At 47.9% G+C, this 20,941-nt stretch overlaps 1 protein-coding gene across 1 annotated transcript in view; it reads right to left on the minus strand.

The window, feature by feature from the left end:
- GPR39 (G protein-coupled receptor 39) overlaps positions 1–19,020 on the minus strand; it is a 168,101-nt gene extending 149,081 nt beyond the window's left edge. Inside the window, exon 1 of the mRNA XM_063932881.1 lies at positions 17,678–19,020. Within this exon, the coding sequence (XP_063788951.1) occupies positions 17,678–18,521 (844 nt within the window). The 5' untranslated portion in view covers positions 18,522–19,020. The remainder of the gene's footprint in view (positions 1–17,677) is intronic.
- Positions 19,021–20,941: the final 1,921 nt, after the last annotated feature.

Raw genomic sequence — 20,941 nt, forward strand, 5'->3', positions numbered from 1 at the left:
GGCCGCCGCACACTTCTATCCCTGGCTCACAATATAGAAGTGAAATGATCCATTTCACTACCTTACACTCCTATTGGACCCCCTGTCCACACATTTTAGTTTTAGCCCATCGGGGGAACGTTAATTTCGTATTCCGGAAATATCCATTCTTCGTGTGTCCTTGTTGGCTCTGGCAAGACCATGCATCAGACACTGCTTGCTTACCACTCTCCAGCCTACCACACCAGGAACCAGCCAGTGGGCTGTGAGCTTTCGGGGGTGTGGGTCACAAGGTCAACAGTCATTAGGTCGACCACTATTGGTCAACATGCATTGGGCCGACATTTTTTTTTCTACCTTCGTAAAGTGACGGGGAACCCCAATTAGTGCACCGTGTCCCGCTGCGCTCGGCACAGGTTACCATTCCCAATCATAGTCCACGTGAATCATAAAGTATCAAAAAGTTCAAAAAATGAAAGAAAAAAAAAGAAAAAGTGAAAAACTCATGTTGACCTAATGACCAGGGGCTGGCTGGCAACTTTCAGCCTCGGAGGCAGACTCAAGCAAGCGGGCCAGTTTTTCTCAGGGAATCTGCAGTTATGTGGCCCTGGAACACCTAAATTGCACTGGCCCATGGGGCAGATGGCACCCTGCCCATCCCCCCCCACCCAGCCAGCCCCTGCTAATGACCATGTCGACCAATAGTGGTAGACCTAATGGCTGTCGACTTAATTCTAGGTCCCACCTATTCGGGCATATATCCGTCTTCCTAGACTTCTTCCTAGTAATTGAATTGAGAGAAATGAAAGATCAGTCTATGGTGGCCGGGATAGATTGGGACTTAAATAGGCCCCTGGCATTGTTCCTGTATGCACCGCAAACATTTGTGCATGAGAAAAAGGGGGAGTGGTCACATCACAGGCAGAACACTGGGAGGAGGAGCTGCTGGTCCAGGCCGAGAGACAGACAGCCATCATTTGTCAGAATTGCCAGTCCGTTCAAGATGGCATGTAAAGTAGATCATAAGAATTGCCGGCATGTTATGTTACACCGCCAAACTATGGGCGGGAAGCATCAAGCGTCGCATTTCGCATACGACGCATTCCTCCACCCATCTCATGCGCATCAACGTCCATTAATGCTATATGCGTGAAGATTTTAGCAAAGGACAGCTCCCCAGATGGGAGCGGTGTGAGGACTTCCGGCGTTACCATTTTCGGAGGTTTCACCGCAGAAATAGCTTTCATGTATCCCATCCTATATCAATGTACAGATCACATGTCATTTCACGCAACATATTAAAAAGAAAGATATATTTTCCTTCAAATCATTCCGATGCCCTTACAAAAAGCAAACACCGCCCCACACCTACAAGCCACCCCGTCAGAGGGCGAGTGGGAAAAGTTCTTCTAGGTGCACCGCCGTTCTTTATACTCCAGAATACGTGCGATGCAGACTCCACGTCTCAATTTCCAGCATAATGAAAAATCACAATTCATTTATTGACACTTTTATCACCACCACACATACTGTGGCTGTAAAATCCCCGCCTTAAACTCCCAATGAAATACTATTTTATGGGGAGATTTCTGCAATGAAAATCAGATTTGTGACTGGAGTAGACCGGCTTTGTATGCGAGCGCAATGCGCACATCAGCCGCTTTAATGTCACAATGTCTGAGTAAAGGTTGTTTTCTTGCAGAAATACTTCTTGCATAAGTTGTCACAAACCACAATCCTCCGGGGGCAAAAACAGTCAAATCAAATGACAGCTCTAAGTATTACCGGCTGTCGGTTTAGAACACATGAGCTTGATATTTTAATGGACGGAATTACTATTATAAATGGCTCCACAGTGGCCGTGATCGGGGGGAGGAAAGCCTATAGGCTTAAATCTGCTAAATAAGCACAACGTGTCGCATGATGGAGACACTCAGTGTGTCGCACAGCATACGGAACAGCGAGACATAGAACAGGGAATGCTTATTGTGCTATAAAATAGGAGAGGCCGTAACCACCGACAAAGCTTCTCTGCAGCTATCACTACGTATTCCGAGGCGCAGGTCTGTACAGATGATTGCGGCGTCCTTTAGATGCTATGGTCACCGCTGCACTTACTGGCGCTGGCGGCCCCCTCTGCACAACGTAGTGATGTCATACGTGCAACTCAAGGGGCAGAGCTGGCACAGGGTGCATGAGCCCTGACTGAGACGGGTTCCGGGTGATAGGTAGTCAGTAAGAAGGTCAACAGTCAACCCCGCATGGTTGACATGCATTAAGTCGACAGCTATAAAAGGTCGACATGACTAGTTTTTTTTTTTTTTTTAATAATAATAATTTTTACAACTTTTTCATCATTTACCATACGCTAAAACTACGAATGGGAATAGTAACCTGTGCCGAGGCACGTTGTCTGAAGAGTGGCGAGCCACACTAGGAGACGCGGTACACTCATTGGGGTTACAGGTGGTTTAAAAATGGTAAATGGCACCATAAAAACTAGTGATGTGCCCCGGCAATTTTTCGGGTTTTGTGTTTTGGTTTTAGGTTCGGTTCCGCGGCCGTGTTTTGGGTTCGAACGCGTTTTGGCAAAACCTCACCGAAATTTTTTTGTCGGATTCGGGTGTGTTTTGGATTCGGGTGTTTTTTTCAAAAAACCCTAAAAAACAGCTTAAATCATAGAATTTGGGGGTCATTTTGATCTCATAGTATTATTAACCTCAATAACCATAATTTCCACTCATTTTCAGTCTATTCTGAACACCTCACAATATTATTTTTAGTCCTAAAATTTGCACCGAGGTCGCTGGATGACTAAGCTAAGCGACCCAAGTGGCCGACACAAACACCTGGCCCATCTAGGAGTGTCACTGCAGTGTCACGCAGGATGGCCCTTCAAAAAAATACTCCCCAAACAGCACATGACGCAAAGAAAAAAAGAGGCGCAATGAGGTAGCTGTGTGACTAAGCTAAGCGACCCTAGTGGCCGACACAAACACCTGGCCCATCTAGGAGTGGCACTGCAGTGTCACGCAGGATGGCCCTTCAAAAAAATACTCCCCAAACAGCACATGACGCAAAGAAAAATAAAAGGAAAAAGAGGTGCAAGATGGAATTGTCCTTGCGCCCTCCCACCCACCCTTATGTTGTATAAACAGGACATGCACACTTTAACGAACCCATCATTTCAGCGACAGGGTCTGCCACACGACTGTGACTGAAATGACTGGTTGGTTTGGGCCCCCACCAAAAAAGAAGCAATCAATCTCTCCTTGCACAAACTGGCTCTACGGAGGCAAGATGTCCACCTCATCATCATCGTCCGATTCATCACCCCTTTCACTGTGTACATCCCCCTCCTCACAGATTATTAATTCGTCCCCACTGGAATCCACCATCTCAGGTCCCCGTGTACTTTCTGGAGGCAATTGCTGCTGGTGAATGTCTCCACGGAGGAATTGATTATAATTCATTTTAATGAACATCATCTTCTCCACATTTTCTGGAAGTAACCTCGTACGCCGATTGCTGACAAGGTGAGCGGCTGCACTAAACACTCTTTCGGAGTACACACTGGAGGGAGGGCAACTTAGGTAGAATAAAGCCAGTTTCTGCAAGGGCCTCCAAATTGCCTCTTTTTCCTGCCAGTATACGTACGGACTGTCTGACGTGCCTACTTGGATGCGGTCACTCATATAATCCTCCACCATTCTTTCAATGGTGACAGAATCATATGCAGTGACAGTAGACGACATGTCAGTAATCGTTGGCAGGTCCTTCAGTCCGGACCAGATGTCAGCACTCGCTCCAGACTGCCCTGCATCACCGCCAGCGGGTGGGCCCGGAATTCTTAGCCTTTTCCTCGACCCCCAGTTGCGGGAGAATGTGAAGGAGGAGATGGTGACGGGTCACGTTCCGCTTGACTTGACAATTTTCTCACCAGCAGGTCTTTGAACCTCTGCAGACTTGTGTCTGCCGGAAAGAGAGATACAACGTAGGTTTTAAATCTAGGATCGAGCACGGTGGCCAAAATGTAGTGCTCTGATTTCAACAGATTGACCACCCGTGAATCCTGGTTAAGCGAATGAAGGGCTCCATCCACAAGTCCCACATGCCTAGCGGAATCGCTCTGTTTTAGCTCCTCCTTCAATGCCTCCAGCTTCTTCTGCAAAAGCCTGATGAGGGGAATGACCTGACTCAGGCTGGCAGTGTCTGAACTGACTTCACGTGTGGCAAGTTCAAAAGGTTGCAGAACCTTGCACAACGTTGAAATCATTCTCCACTGCGCTTGAGACAGGTGCATTCCACCTCCTTTGCCTATATCGTGGGCAGATGTATAGGCTTGAATGGCCTTTTGCTGCTCCTCCATCCTCTGAAGCATATAGAGGGTTGAATTCCACCTCGTTACCACCTCTTGCTTCAGATGATGGCAGGGCAGGTTCAGGTGTTTTTGGTGGTGCTCCAGCCTTCTGTACGCGGTGCCTGTACGCCGAAAGTGGCCCGCAATTCTTCTGCCCACCGACAGCATCTCTTGCACGCCCCTGTCGATTTTTAAATAATTCTGCACCACCAAATTCAAGGTATGTGCAAAACATGGGACGTGCTGGAATTTGCCCAGATGTAATGCACGCACAATATTGCTGGCGTTGTCCGATGCCACAAATCCCCAGGAGAGTCCAATTGGGGTAAGCTATTCTGCGATGATCTTCCTCTGTTGCCGTAAGAGGTTTTCAGCTGTGTGCGTATTCTGGAAAGCGGTGATACAAAGCGTAGCCTGCCTAGGAACGAGTTGGCGTTTGCGAGATGCTGCTACTGGTGCCGCCGCTGCTGTTCTTGCTGCGGGAGGCAATACATCTACCCAGTGGGCTGTCACAGTCATGTAGTCCTGAGTCTGCCCTGCTCCACTTGTCCACATGTCCGTGGTTAAGTGGACATTGGGTACAACTGCATTTTTTAGGACACTGGTGACTCTTTTTCTGACATCTGTGTACATTCTCGGTATCGCCTGCCTAGAGAAATGGAACCTAGATGGTATTTGGTACCGGGGACACAGTACCTCAATCAAGTCTATAGTTGGCTCTGAAGTAACGATGTATACCAGAACAACGTTTCTCACCGCCCAGGCTGCCAAGGCCTCAGTTATCCGCTTTGCAGCAGGATGACTGCTGTGATATTTCATCTTCCTCGCAAAGGACTGTTGGACAGTCAATTGCTTACTGGAAGTAGTACAAGTGGTCTTCCGACTTCCCCTCTGGGATGACCATCGACTCCCAGCAGCAACAACAGCAGCGCCAGCAGCAGTAGGCGTTTCACTCAAGGATGCATCGGAGGAATCCCAGGCAGGAGAGGACTCGTCAGACTTGCCAGTGACATGGCCTGCAGGACTATTGGCTTTCCTGGGTAAGGAGGAAATTGACACTGAGTGAGTTGGTGGTGTGGTTTGCGTGAGCTTGGTTACAAGAGGAAGGGATTTACTGGTCAGTGGACTGCTTCCGCTGTCGCCCAAAGTTTTTGAACTTGTCACTGACTTATGATGAATGCGCTGCAGGTGACGTATAAGGGAGGATGTTCCGAGGTGGTTAACGTCCTTACCCCTACTTATTACAGCTTGACAAAGGCAACACACGGCTTGACACCTGTTGTCCGCATTTGTGTTGAAATAATTCCACACCGAATAGCTGATTTTTTTGGTATTTTGACCAGGCATGTCAATGGCCATATTCCTCCCACGAACAACAGGTGTCTCCCCGGGTGCCTGACTTAAACAAACCACCTCACCATCAGAATCCTCCTTGTCAATTTCCTCCCCAGCAACACCCATATCCTCATCCTGGTGTACTTCAACACTGACATCTTCAATTTGACTATCAGGAACTGGACTGCGGGTGCTCCTTCCAGCACTTGCAGGGGGCGTGCAAATGGTGGAAGGCGCAAGCTCTTCCCGTCCAGTGTTGGGAAGGTCAGGCATCGCAACCGACACAATTGGACTCTCCTTGGGGATTTGTGATTTCGAAGAACGCACAGTTCTTTGCTGTGCTTTTGCCAGCTTAAGTCTTTTCATTTTTCTAGCGAGAGGCTGAGTGCTTCCATCCTCATGTGAAGCTAAACCACTAGCCATGAACATAGGCCAGGGCCTCAGCCATTCCTTGCCACTCCGTGTGGTAAATGGCATATTGGCAAGTTTACGCTTCTCCTCAGACGCTTTTAATTTTGATTTTTGGGTCATTTTTTTACTGATCTTTTGTGTTTTGGATTTTACATGCTCTGTACTATGACATTGGGCATCGGCCTTGGCAGACGACGTTGATGGCATTTCATCGTCTCGGCCATGACTAGTGGTAGCAGCTTCAGCACGAGGTGGAAGTGGATCTTGATCTTTCCCTATTTTTTTAACCTCCACATTTTTGTTCTCCATATTTTAATGCGCACAACTAAAAGACACCACAGGTATACAATGTAGATGGATGGATATACTACTAGTATACTTTATGTATGACGACGAGTGACGACACAGAGGTAGGTACAGCAGTGGCCTACTGTACTGCTATATACAGTATAATGGACCTGGTGGACACTGTCAGCAGACTGCGTTTATAGTATAAAGAAAAAAAGACACCACAGGTATACAATGTAGATGGATGGATATACTACTAGTATACTTTATGTATGACGACGAGTGACGACACAGAGGTAGGTACAGCAGTGGCCTACCGTACTGCTATATACAGTATAATGGACCTGGTGGACACTGTCAGCAGACTGCGTTTATAGTATAAAGAAAAAAAGACACCACAGGTATACAATGTAGATGGATGGATATACTACTAGTATACTTTATGTATGACGACGAGTGACGACACAGAGGTAGGTACAGCAGTGGCCTACCGTACTGCTATATACAGTATAATGGACCTGGTGGACACTGTCAGCAGACTGCGTTTATAGTATAAAGAAAAAAAAGACACCACAGGTATACAATGTAGATGGATGGATATACTACTAGTATACTTTATGTATGACGACGAGTGACGACACAGAGGTAGGTACAGCAGTGGCCTACCGTACTGCTATATACAGTATAATGGACCTGGTGGACACTGTCAGCAGACTGCATTTATAGTATAAAGAAAAAAAAGACACCACAGGTATACAATGTAGATGGATGGATATACTACTAGTATACTTTATGTATGACGATGAGTGACGACACAGAGGTAGGTACAGCAGTGGCCTACCGTACTGCTATATACAGTATAATAGACCTGGTGGACACTGTCAGCAGACTGCGTTTATAGTATAAAAAAAAAAGACACCACAGGTATACAATGTAGATGGATGGATATACTACTAGTATACTTTATGTATGACGACGAGTGACGACACAGAGGTAGGTACAGCAGTGGCCTACCGTACTGCTATATACAGTATAATGGACCTGGTGGACACTGTCAGCAGACTGCGTTTATAGTATAAAGAAAAAAAGACACCACAGGTATACAATGTAGATGGATGGATATACTACTAGTATACTTTATGTATGACGACGAGTGACGACACAGAGGTAGGTACAGCAGTGGCCTACCGTACTGCTATATACAGTATAATGGACCTGGTGGACACTGTCAGCAGACTGCGTTTATAGTATAAAGAAAAAAAGACACCACAGGAGTGTTTTTCAGGCAGACAAACGTATACTGGTGGTCACTGTCAGCAAAACTCTGCACTGTACTCCTGCTATAGCTGCTCCCCAGTCTCCCCCACAATTAAGCAGTGTGAGCACTCAGCACAGTCAGATATATCATGCAGCACACTAAGGCTGAGCACAGATATGGTATGGAGCGTTTTTTTCAGGCAGAGAACGGATAAAAAAAAAAACTAGCAAAACTCTGCACTGTACTCCTCCTGTCCTAACAGCTGCTCCCCAATCCTCCCCACAATAAGCTAAGCAGTAGCAATCAATCAGATCAACTAACTCTAAGGCTCTATAACTAAACGGAGAGGACGCCAGCCACGTCCTCTCCCTATCAATCTCAATGCACGTGTGAAAATGGCGGTGACGCGCGGCTGCTTATATAGAATCCGAATCTTGCGAGAATCCGACAGCGGGATGATGACGTTCGGGTGCGCTCGGGTTAGCCGAGCAAGGCGGGAGGATCCGAGTCTGCTCGGACCCGTGTAAAAAGAGTGAAGTTCGGGGGGGTTCGGTTTCCGAGAAACCGAACCCGCTCATCACTAATAAAAACACACAAAAACTTGTGTCAGCATTTTCTGTGTCATCCATTTCCATGTCTACATTTTCTACCTGTTGACCTTTTCCGGTGTCTACCTTTTATGTCGACCTACTGTATTGCTCGTTAACCATATGGGGTCAACCCAATGAACCACATCCAACCAGGAAACCCACTGAGTCTTTAGATGCTGAAATTACACTTGGTGCGTTTATGGATGCACCAAAAAAAAAAAACCATAAGAGCTGCCATGTGGCTGGAGACACATAGGGGCTGCCACGTGGCTGGAGAAAACATTAAGGAATGGGGGTGGAGATACACATACGGGATGACGCTGTATGGTGGCCAAACTATCTAGCAACCTAGCATATGGTGCAAAAATGTTAGAAGTGTAATGTGCTACTGCGCAGTCTCCAACAAAATGGCTCCTCTAGGGAAACTTTATTCCCTAACCAAGATGGCTGTCGATAGTATATCTGCGCCTGTGTGGCGCCATCTTGTCAGTCTGTATTAGAGCATCAAGGTGGAGGACGGACGTTCTCCTCTTCGCTCCGCGTGTTTGTCCGCCTGTGAATGTGATTGTTGATCCAGAACCCTACACCGCTACCTTGTACCAAGAAGACTGTCACCGTCTGGTGAGCTGCCTACATCCCTGCTCCGCTACAGGCTCCGCTCCAATATCTAAGCAAGGTAACAGTGAGTACAGCTGTACAATCACCATGTGGTGCGCTGCCTACACCACCACTCCACTACAGGCTCCGCTCCGTCATCCAAGCAGTGTAACAGTGAGTACGGCTGTACAATCACCATGTGGTGATCTGCCTACACCACCACTCCACTACAGGCTCCACTCTGTCATCCAAGCAGTGTAACAGTGAGTACAGCTGTACAATCACTTCAGCCAATAACCACAAAGCCTGGTCAAGTCACTATACTAGTCATTTCCAAAATGATAACCGCTGATGTGTACAGTACTTTGCTTATCTACAAATCTGCACACACATTCCCAACACAAAATACTTGCATATATTATCTGCTATACATAGTACAGAGTCTGACAGGGCCCTCGCACATGACATTCTATTTATTTGCTGCCGTATCGGTGGCGGAGCTCTGTGCCGCACTGCTTACATGGGGGGGTGTAAGTGCCGACAAACGACTACGACGCATATCCAGACAAACAGTGGGCAGAGTGATGTGTAAGCATGATGCCGCACATATACTCACATACTGGCTGATACCCATATTAGCATAATGTAATTAATCTGTCCACCGCAGGCGTTCGCATATGTCGGCACTATGCGTCTGAATCAGGCCCCTTATCTGCACAGCTGCCGGTAGTTTGCAGTGCTATAATAGTATAATATATTGGGGCGTATTAAACAAATTGGAAATTGTCAGAGCCATACTGTAGCTTGTAGTAATTCCCGTGCATATCTCTAGTACCAATATTTATTTGCGCAAGAGACACTAGGGTGTAATTAGGTTTATGTAAAATTAATGTTGTTTTGTGTTACCAGTTGGGACTATGCAGCCAGATTCCCTTCTGCGCACTCATCTAGTCCGCGCTCTTCTCCATGTATGTCATCTGTAAGGAATCTACATTGTCCTAGGTGTCAGATATCCTCCTGCCGGGACGGTCCCAAACAGGTTCTTACAGATGCCTCAACCCCTCCCCTGTTCCTATTACTCCTAATTCACAGCCCATATATGACTCGCTCACACGATCATTGTCTCACAGCATCAGTGGCGTCCCCGAGAAATGCAAGAGCCAATTAGAACGGACAATTTGCGGTACCCACGGGGGGTTGTGCGGCTTTTCTACAAATGCATGAAAAGTGGGAAAACCATCCTGGACCCCAACAAACTGACAACTGAAAACCTCTCTTCCATCAATACAACACCTCTGCATACCTGTCCCACATCATTTACACCTCCACGTACCTGCCCCTGCATCATTTACACCTCCACGTACCTGCCCCTGCATCACTTACACCTCCACGTACCTGTCCCCCATCATTTACACCTCCGCGTACCTGCCCCTGCATCACTTACACCTCCACGTACCTGTCCCCCATCATTTACACCTCCACGTACCTGCCCCTGCATCACTTACACCTCCACGTACCTGTCCCCCATCATTTACACCTCCGCGTACCTGTCCCCCAGCATTTACACCTCCGCGTACCTGTCCCCCAGCATTTACACCTCCGCGTACCTGTCACCCAGCATTTACACCTCCACTTACCTGTCCCCCATCATCTACACCTCCGCGTACCTGTCCCCCAGCATTTACACCTCCACGTACCTGCCCCTGCATCACTTACACCTCCATGTACCTGTCCCCCATCATTTACACCTCCACGTACCTGTCCCCCATCATTTACACCTCCGCGTACCTGTCCCCCAGCATTTACACCTCCACGTACCTGCCCCTGCATCACTTACACCTCCATGTACCTGTCCCCCATCATTTACACCTCCACGTACCTGTCCCCCAGCATTTACACCTCCGCGTACCTGTCCCACATCATATAAACCTCCGCGTACCTGTCCCACATCATATAAACCTCTACATACCTGTCCCCCAGCATTTACACCTCCACGTACCTGTCCCCCAGCATTTACATCTCCACGTACCTGTCCCCCAGCATTTACACCTCCACGTACCTGTCCCCCAGCATTTACACCTCCACGTACCTGTCCCACATCATCTAGACCTCCGCGTACCTGTCCCCCATCATTTACACCTCCACGTACCTGTCCCTCATCATTTACACCTCCACGTACCTGTCCCCCATCATTTACACCTCCACGTACCTGTCCCACATCATTTACACCTCCACGTACCTGTCCCACATCATTTACACCTCCACGTACCTGTCTCACATCATTTACACCTCCACGTACCTGTCCCCCATCATTTACACCTCTATATACCTGTCCCCCAGCATTTACACCTCCACGTACCTGTCCCCCAGCATTTACACCTCCACGTACCTGTCCCACATCATCTAGACCTCCGCGTACCTGTCCCCCATCATTTACACCTCCACGTACCTGTCCCCCATCATTTACACCTCCACGTACCTGTCCCCCATCATTTACACCTCCACGTACCTGTCCCACATCATTTACACCTCCACGTACCTGTCCCCCGTCATTTACACCTCTACATACCTGTCCCCCAGCATTTACACCTCCGCGTACCTGTCCCCCAGCATTTACACCTCCGCGTACCTGTCCCACATCATCTACACCTCCGCGTACCTGTCCCACATCATTTACACCTCCACGTACCTGTCCCCCATCATTTACACCTCCACGTACCTGTCCCCCATCATTTACACCTCCACGTACCTGTCCCCCATCATTTACACCTCCACGTACCTGTCCCACATCATTTACACCTCCACGTACCTGTCCCCCATCATTTACACCTCCACGTACCTGTCCCACATCATTTACACCTCCACGTACCTGTCCCACATCATCTAGACCTCTGCGTACCTGTCCCACATCATTTACACCTCCACGTACCTGTCCCCCATCATTTACACCTCCACGTACCTATCCCACATCATTTACACCTCCACGTACCTATCCCACATCATCTACACCTACACATACCGGTCCCACATCATCTACACCTCCGCGTACCTGTCCCCATTCATTTACACCTCCGCGTACCTGTCCCCCATCATCTACACCTCCACGTACCTGTCCCACATCATCTACACCTCCACGTACCTGTCCCCCATCATTTACACCTCCATGTACCTGTCCCCCATCATTTACACCTCCACATACCTGTCCCACATCATCTACACCTCCGCGTACCTGTCCCACATCATTTACACCTCCACGTACCTGTCCCCCATCATTTACACCTCCACGTACCTGTCCCACATCATTTACACCTCCACGTACCTGTCCCACATCATTTACACCTCCACGTACCTGTCCCCCAGCATTTACACCTCCACGTACCTGTCCCACATCATTTACACCTCCACGTACCTGTCCCACATCATCTAGACCTCCACGTACCTGTCCCACATCATTTACACCTCCACGTACCTGTCCCACATCATCTAGACCTCTGCGTACCTGTCCCCCATCATTTACACCTCCACGTACCTGTCCCACATCATTTACACCTCCACGTACCTGTCCCACATCATCTAGACCTCTGCGTACCTGTCCCACATCATTTACACCTCCACGTACCTGTCCCCCATCATTTACACCTCCACGTACCTATCCCACATCATCTACACCTCCACGTACCTGTCCCACATCATTTACACCTCCACGTACCTGTCCCACATCATCTAGACCTCTGCGTACCTATCCCACATCATTTACACCTCCACGTACCTGTCCCCCATCATTTACACCTCCACGTACCTATCCCACATCATCTACACCTCCACGTACCTGTCCCCCATCATTTACACCTCCATGTACCTGTCCCCCATCATTTACACCTCCACATACCTGTCCCACATCATCTACACCTCCGCGTACCTGTCCCCCATCATTTACACCTCCACGTACCTGTCACACATCATCTACACCTCCACGTACCTGTCACACATCATCTACACCTCCACGTACCTGTCACACATCATCTACACCTCCGCGTACCTGTCCCGCATCATTTAACGCATTAGAGAGATTCTTGAAAACCGACATGTCTTTATTGGCCAAATGATGCTATTTAAAACCCTCCAAGTGCAGAACTATACATTGGGAGGGCGCGCCAGAGGTTCTGCACTGTGTAGCATCATTTGTACCTTACAAAGATGTTACCTGACTTTTCACCTGCTCAGAAAAGCGTGGTGTGTGTGTGTGTGTGTGTGTGTGTGTGTGTTGCCCCCTAACTAGTGGTAATTCAGTCACCTACCACAAACACCTCTCTGCCTTCACTTCACTCGTGTTCGCTTTTGGACCAGTTATTGCCCGTTTATCAGTGGACGATCCCTGCTCCAGCAACGACGCTCTCTAATATCAGCCAGTGCTTATTATTATACTTGGTGTTTGTCCTATCAGGATCAACCATCCTTAAAACCAGAGGCGGATATAGGGGTGAGGGCACCCCTAGGCACAAAAGTAACACACACACTCCCCCACCCCGTGCCTACCTAATTTTATAATTTTTATTGATTGGTTATAAACCCTCATTTGATGATAGCTAATTTAATAGAATAATAAAAAAGCCACTAACTGTGAATTATATTTTATTCTGCATACATATTTACTAAGTAGGAAAGCTTACAGGGGCAGTGTGTGCGTGTCCTACCCGCTTACACTCCACTCAGGATGACATATGGTACGGTACAGTGGAAATATTTTGCAGTTACTGGTACTTTTTGGGCTGACAGTACCAACACAAGCATCCAGAGCCGCCCCCAACAGGCGCCACCCCTAGGCACGTGCCAAATGGGAAATTCAACACTGGCTTATGACGTCCCTTCCTACTAGCTCTGCCATGAATGGTCTATGGTTCTCCCACGGTCAGAAATTAACCATTGATGGTCAAACCATGCACAGACAGAGCCCCGCAAATGCGTCAGTCTTCATCGTGGGGACAACCATCGTCATCAGACCATCGATAGTTGCTAAACATAAACAGCCGATGTCCACCCCAACTGCCTATAGTACTGCATAACCACCTATTTCGACACTTTAACAGGCCGATTCTAGGAACATTTTTGGAGTGTGGGAAGAAACCAGAGTACCCTGAGTAACTCAAACAAGCATGGGGAGTATATACAAACTCCACACAGAACCATGGTGGACGTCAAACCATAGACCTCAGTGCTGTTAGGCAGTAATGCTAAGTATTATACCATCCGCACTGCCATGGGGAGATGCCACACCGGCCTTGTACCTCGTTACTGCTTATTCTGCTATTGGTGGCTGTATGTTACTGTTGTGTATTGTAATTGAATGTATAGTTCTGGTGTATGCTCCGCTGCGGACTCTTTGCGGTTCCTTAGAAATAAATGATAGTAATAACTTTGCAGGCTGAATACTGTTCAAACAATGACGTAATCCCTCAAATTGTATGGAAGGGAAGCTGGGGCCACAACATTTTTTGAAGGGCCACATATGGCAACCGATTGGACAACCTTAAATCTCGTCCATGTTATAGCACAACAGAGCATATTATAGACAACTAAGAAGTTTTGCCTGACTCGTAGAGACTAAGGGGGAGATTTATCAAAAGCTCGAAGAGAGATAAAGTACCAAGCAATCAGCCCATAGCAGTCATTTAGCAAACCCTGTAACATGGCAGTTAGGAGCTGATTGGCTGGTACTTCATCTCTCTCCACTTTATCACTCCAAGCTTTGATAAATCTCCCCCTAACAGCCATGGGATGCCACTCGCAATGTGCTCTGTTCACTATACTTACCCATGGTATCCGGACTCCAGGTCGACAGCACAAAGGTCGACACACCTTAGGTCGACGCCAATTGGTCGACACACCTTAGGTCGCCATGGACAAAATGTAGACATGGACAAAAGGTCGATAGGAACAAGGTCGACATGGAAAAAGGTCGACATGCGTTTTTCACGATTTTTTTCTTTTTTTGAACCTTTTCATACTTAACGATCCACGTGGACTACGATTGGAACGGTAAAGTGTGCCAAGCGAAGCGGTAGCGGAGCGAAGGCACCATGCCCGAAGCATGGCGAGCGAAGCGAGCCATGCGAGGGGACGCGGTGCACTAATTGGGGTTCCCGGTCACTCTACGAAGAAAACGACACCAAAAAAACATAAAAAACTCATGTCGACCTTTTTCCATGTCGACCTTGTTCCTGTCAACCTTTTGTCCATGTCGACCTTTTGTCCATGTCGACCTAAGGTGTGTCAACCAATTGGCGTCGACCTAAGGTGTGTCGACCTTTGTGCTGTCGACCCTCAGTCCCAGACCCCTTACCCATACCTCCCAACTGTGCCGATTGTGGCGCAACAGTCCCACCCGCGCGTCCCAGTGTCCATTAGATGCACAGCGTCTATTCCCCGACAGAGGGGGACAGGGGGGACGGCCAGAAGCTCACTGAGCGCTGTCCATGCCCCCATAGTGACAAAAATGGGGGGGCGTGGTTGTGATAGCGGCGTTTTGCTGCGAGGCCACATCCCTTACCGTGAGGCCACACCCCCTTGCCTTGAGTCCACACCCCCAAATTCGCCTCCGGCGCGCATCAATGTCCCTCTTTGCTTAGCGCAAAAGTTGGGAGGTATGCTTACCCATATAGCCGCACGCTAAGATACACTGGTGCACAAAACAGGTCTCTAATCAGCCATACCTCACACTTTTAAACATAAATGATCTTTAATTGCCATCAAACAAGAAGTGCCCTTATTTATCAATGAGTGATAAATTGCACCAGCCAATCCACTCCTGTCATCAAACCCAGCCTGTGCCATGGAAGTTAGGAGCTGATTGGCTGGTGCAATTTTTCACTCACAGTGAAATTTATCACTCATTGATAAATAAGGGCAAAGAATTTTAAAATAACAGGGCCCCCATTTATCAAGCCTTGGAGAGAGATAAATTGCACGGTGATAAAGTACTAACCAACTAGCTCCTAACTGCCATGTTACAGGCTGTGTTTGAAAAATGACCGTTAGGAGCTGATGTTGCGATTCGGGCAGAAAGACCCGAATCGCAACATCATACCCCATTGACTACACTTTCACCAGTAATCGCAGGGGGCCGCTGGGTTGCAGAAGAATTGCCGACTTTTCCGGGACACAGAGAGTGGGCAAGTATGGACCCTCTGCAATTTGCTTGCCTGCAGGCTACAACCCCAGGTCAGGCGTCTCCTCACAGCTGGCTGAGTCCTCAGACCTCCTGCATGACACACAGTGGCACCAGCGTGCTCTATCCTGGGCTGCAGAAAGCGCTGCAATAAGTTATTTTTAAAAATTGACACATACCAATCAGGGCAAGGAGTTTCCAATTACTGCGGGTCACCCGCGCGTAGGACGGGACCTGCGCGTGCACCCACGGGGGTCATTCGCAAAAAATACGCTCGCATCGCAATTGCGATGCAAGCTGAATGACCCCCATAAAATACCATTGACACCAGTGTTTTCCAACGTCAGTTATTAAGGCACACTAACAGCCCTGGCTTTAAGAAAAGCCATTCTTGAGTACAGGTGACTCAACAAGCACCTCAGTGATTTAGATTTGGTCACCTGTGCTCAAACATGGCTATCCTTACAACCTGGACTGTTATTAGTGTGCCCTGAGGGCTGAGGCTGGGAAACACTACACAGTGTACCTTTCTAAACAGACTGACTGGAGCATGCGGTGTACCTGCCTCAAACACTCCTAACCATTCACAGCAATCACAGGTCTGTCACACTTTCCTTGTCAGGGAGATCTCTGAGTAGCCCGCAATTCCGTCTACACGCCCTCAGGACAATTATCCTACGTGTGTCGCTGCCGAGTGACACCCAATCAGCTGCAAGCGAAGTCGCAGCTGAGATATATGATGTTAAACCGCCGGTAAGTTGCACTACAGGCTCCAACACATGCGCAGTTGCTAAACATTGTGACATGCAAATCTAACACCATGTTCAAGAAAACGTGTGCCCTAAACAGCGGGCGCGCTGAGCTCTTCTACCGTACATATGGGTCACCGATTCACAACCGGAGGAGAGAGAGTACCAGGCTGGACGGTCAGAAGGGCGATGCAGGAAACGTATAGATGATCTGTAGCTGAGAGATGTTATTATACGATCTGAGTATTCTGGGAAACTGAGACGTGTGCCAAGATTTACTGCGGTTTTCAATTAGACTTTTACACGATTATTGTGTCAATTCTAGGAGAGTCACAAAAATGACATCACAGGATACGTATTGCCGGTAAGTGAATCCACGGGGTGGGGAACTCCTGCTATAAAACAAAGGCCCAGATAGCCTTGGAGGAGAGTGACAAATTGCATGGTGATGAAGTATCAACCAATCAGCTCCCAACTGTCATTTTTCAAACACAGCCTGGAACATGGCAGCTAGGAGCTGGTTGGTTGGTACTTTATCACCGTGCAATTTATCACTCTCCAAAGCTTGATAAATCTGGGCCTGATTCAGGGTCGCACAAAACATCAGAAGCTTTACATGTTCACAAATAAGTGCAACTTCCCGCTTGTACATCTAGGTGTCTACTGATCCTACTTATCAATGCTTCGATTCCACCCATCGACACCCACAGTCTCAAGTGGGGATCCAACTGGAAGCGAGTGGAGATCCAACGGAGCCCAGTACAACTGCAAATCAACCGTAATTGTGCCAAGGCCTCAACGCATGGAAAAATTGTGAGATCCATACGCAGCGGAATAGTGCGCTCTGAGTCTGGCACATTACGTAGGAAGAGTGCATTCCCCCATTGGAACGGTTCCTGACTCCCGCCCTATTACCCAAGCACCACAAACACTTATGGTACTTACCCAAGAATACAATAGTCTGTTTCCGAGCAGATCTGGCTTCTGAGCTGTTGCTCTTGGTCATCTGATCCGACACGCTGGCTGCATGCTGACCCCTCACCGTGATTGTCCCTTTCTTTCCCGCCATCAGAGTCACCATCATCTTCCGACACATGAAAGCCACAGAGACCAGGACCACTATGTAGACCACGAAAGCGCTGAAGATGCTGGCCTGGAAGGCGGTCCATTTGGAATTAAGGTTGGTGCACAGGGTGACGTTAGCGGTCAGACGGTAGGATGTGGAAATGTTGCAGTGCAAGCGCCTTTTTGGCATGGGAGTCAGGGGATGTTCTGCTCCCATGGCAAAAATCAAGGGCAATGCCACGCAGACGGAGGTGAGCCACGCGAAGCAGATCATCAGCTTCACGGTCCGCGTGCCTGAAATCAGCTTGAACCGGAAGGGGTGGCAGATAGCCATGTACCTCTCAAAACTAAGCGTGGCCACGTGGATTATGGTGGCGTAGCTGCAGGCCTCAAACAAAAAGCTGTAGAGCTTACAGGTGACATTGCCGTAGGTGGAGGAGAATGGAAACCAGATGACGGAATACAGCTCCACCGGCATCCCCAACAATATGAGCAGCAAGTCGGAGCAAGCCAGGCTGATCATATGGTCCGTCACCCCCTTCTGTAGGTAGCCCTTGTCTCTCAGAACCTTGGTGGTCTGGATGGTCACACTGTTCCCCAGGATCCCAGCAAGCAGGATAATTCCATAGACCACCGTCAGGGAGATTTTCACTATCAGACGGACCTCAAAGTCTTGTACGTGAGAGTGGTCAATCAAATGTGCGCAGGGGTCTTCTGTAGCCATGTTCAGCTCATTCGGCCACGACTCATAGCTTTGAAGGTGTTGCAAGTACTAAGAAACACACATCCATAGAGAGGTCATCCAGTCAGTTCACATCAGCATTGTGCACTGCAGCAAGACCCAGCATGATGGTCAGGGACAGGAAGTCACGGTGGCCACAGCTCCCACCGGGCCTGGAGTCAGCAGCATGCAGTGGGCTGGGAAAGTTTGGAGAACTTGGGGCCTGTTTGACAAACTTCTCAGAGCCCTGCATGGACTGAGCTCAGCCCTGGCTCCTGCACTCTGCCTCCTGAACTACACACACAAGGCGTTGCCAGAGGATGGAGTCTTGCTAAACATTTACCAGGCAGTGCAATCTGTGGGGAGTACGAGATTCTGATTCAGATATTGTCAGCAGGTGAGGGAGGAGGAGGCCTGTGCAAGGCTGGAACCTCAGCAGGGAAATCCTCCCACACAGTGATAGACCTGCTCACGTAGCACAGAAGCAGCTAATCTCACACAGCAGAGCTCCACTAAAAATGAATTTGACTCAAGAACCGTCCTGGCTGGGCTGGGCTGGCGGTGCTGAACTCTATATGCTACGACAGTGAGGACCCCCTGAGCCATTCCTGGCAAACCCATTTATTCCAGCAAGAGGAATCGAAATTCTCCCCGCCACGCCGGCAGTAAAACATCTCCAGCATAAAAGCAACACCACCTGAGAGGACGGCCTGCATTCCCAGGCAGCATGCTGGGGGATTAAATTGAATTACAGTAATTGTCCAATATTTCTCTCTCTATGTGACCCTTGAAAGAATCTTCAGTCAGACGATCTTGCTCTCATATCTGTAGTGTGCCTCTGGGACACATTCCGCTGTGAATGCGGAGATTCCAGTTTGTCTTATGGCTGCATCCATCCCAACCTGTGACACTTTAATCACCGTCCTGCAACAAATTCCCTCCGCGTTCCTGCTCCTATTAGACGGCTCGTCTGTCTCCCGGTGCGGGCGCCTCATTTCATTCTCAGCGTTGGCCCTACCTGCCCCTCTTTCCTGATAGGGGTGCATTAAGCTTTGCCAGAGTGCTACTAGCGGCGTCATTTTAATCGTGTCGTAGAGCGGTTTCTTTGCTGCTTGCGGCCTCATCTGAATGGGGTTTATTGATGTATTCCTGGCGTAAAATAAATGATGTCTGTTTAGATCTGGGGTTTATTGCGCAGGAAGAAGGCGAGAGCGATGAGGTTAGTCGCTGGCTCCGTGGAACGTCTTATCTATGTTTATCAAAGGAGCTCCATACACGTGGGGGTATATTTACTAAGGTGAGATTGTATAGATGTGAAAATGTTGCCCGTAGCAACCAATCATATTCCAGCTATTATCTTCCAGAAGGTGCTAGGTAAATGATAAGTAAAATTGATTGGTTGCTATAGGCAACCTCTCCACTTCTGTAAAGCCGCACTTTAGTAAATATACACCATGGTCTTATATAAATGGCCTGAAGCTGTTTCTGCAGTCTCCAATCTCACTCTCCGGATGGTTTCCCCGCCTGATAATTATCATACACTTACAGACGTGCTCAGACATAGAGTACAAATCTGTATTTACACAGACACCTGACTCTCTAGGTGACAGCGACACGCCTTTTCTATATGGGTTAAAGGGAATTCCGGTGGTAAAAGCGTTACGTCATCAAAGCATGCACAAACCCTTTAAGGACCTGTACGGAAGTGTTTGTTTGAGAGTCAGTATTTCCCAATACTGGGTGTTTCTTTTGGTAGTTTTATAGCTTGTATACACATATAATGAGTGACTGTAGAAATACAGGTTGAGAATCCCTTATCCAAAATGCTTGGGACCAGAGATATTTTGGATAGCGGATTTTTCCGTATTTTGGAATAATTGCATACCATAATGAGATATCAGGGCGATGGGACCTAAGTCTAAGCACAGAATGCATTTAAGTTACATATACACCTTATACACACAGCCTGAAGGTCATTTTAGCCAATATTTTTTATAACTTTGTGCATTAAACAAAGTGTGTCTACATTCACGCAATTCATTTATGTTTCATATACACCTTATACACACAGCTTGAAGGTCATTTAATACAATATTATTAATAACTTTGTGTATTAAACAAAGTTTGTGTACATTGAGCCATCAAAAAACAAAGGTTTCACTATCTCACTCTCACTCAAAAAAGTCTGTATTTCGGAATATTCCGTATTTCGGAATATTTGGATATGGGATACTCAACCTGTATAACAAAAGCTGTATAAATATAACAAAAGCCCAGGTTTATTTGCAAGCACTGTGATATCCAGTATTTTAATTTGGAAAGGGCGTTTCGGTTGCAGAGCCGGACTGAGGGGGTAATTCAGACCTGATCGTAGCAACAAATTTGTTAGCAGTTGGGCAAAACCATGTGCACTGCAGGTGGGG

This window comes from Pseudophryne corroboree, chromosome 7, assembly GCF_028390025.1.
Source record: "Pseudophryne corroboree isolate aPseCor3 chromosome 7, aPseCor3.hap2, whole genome shotgun sequence".
NCBI classification, from domain to species: Eukaryota; Metazoa; Chordata; class Amphibia; order Anura; family Myobatrachidae; genus Pseudophryne; species Pseudophryne corroboree.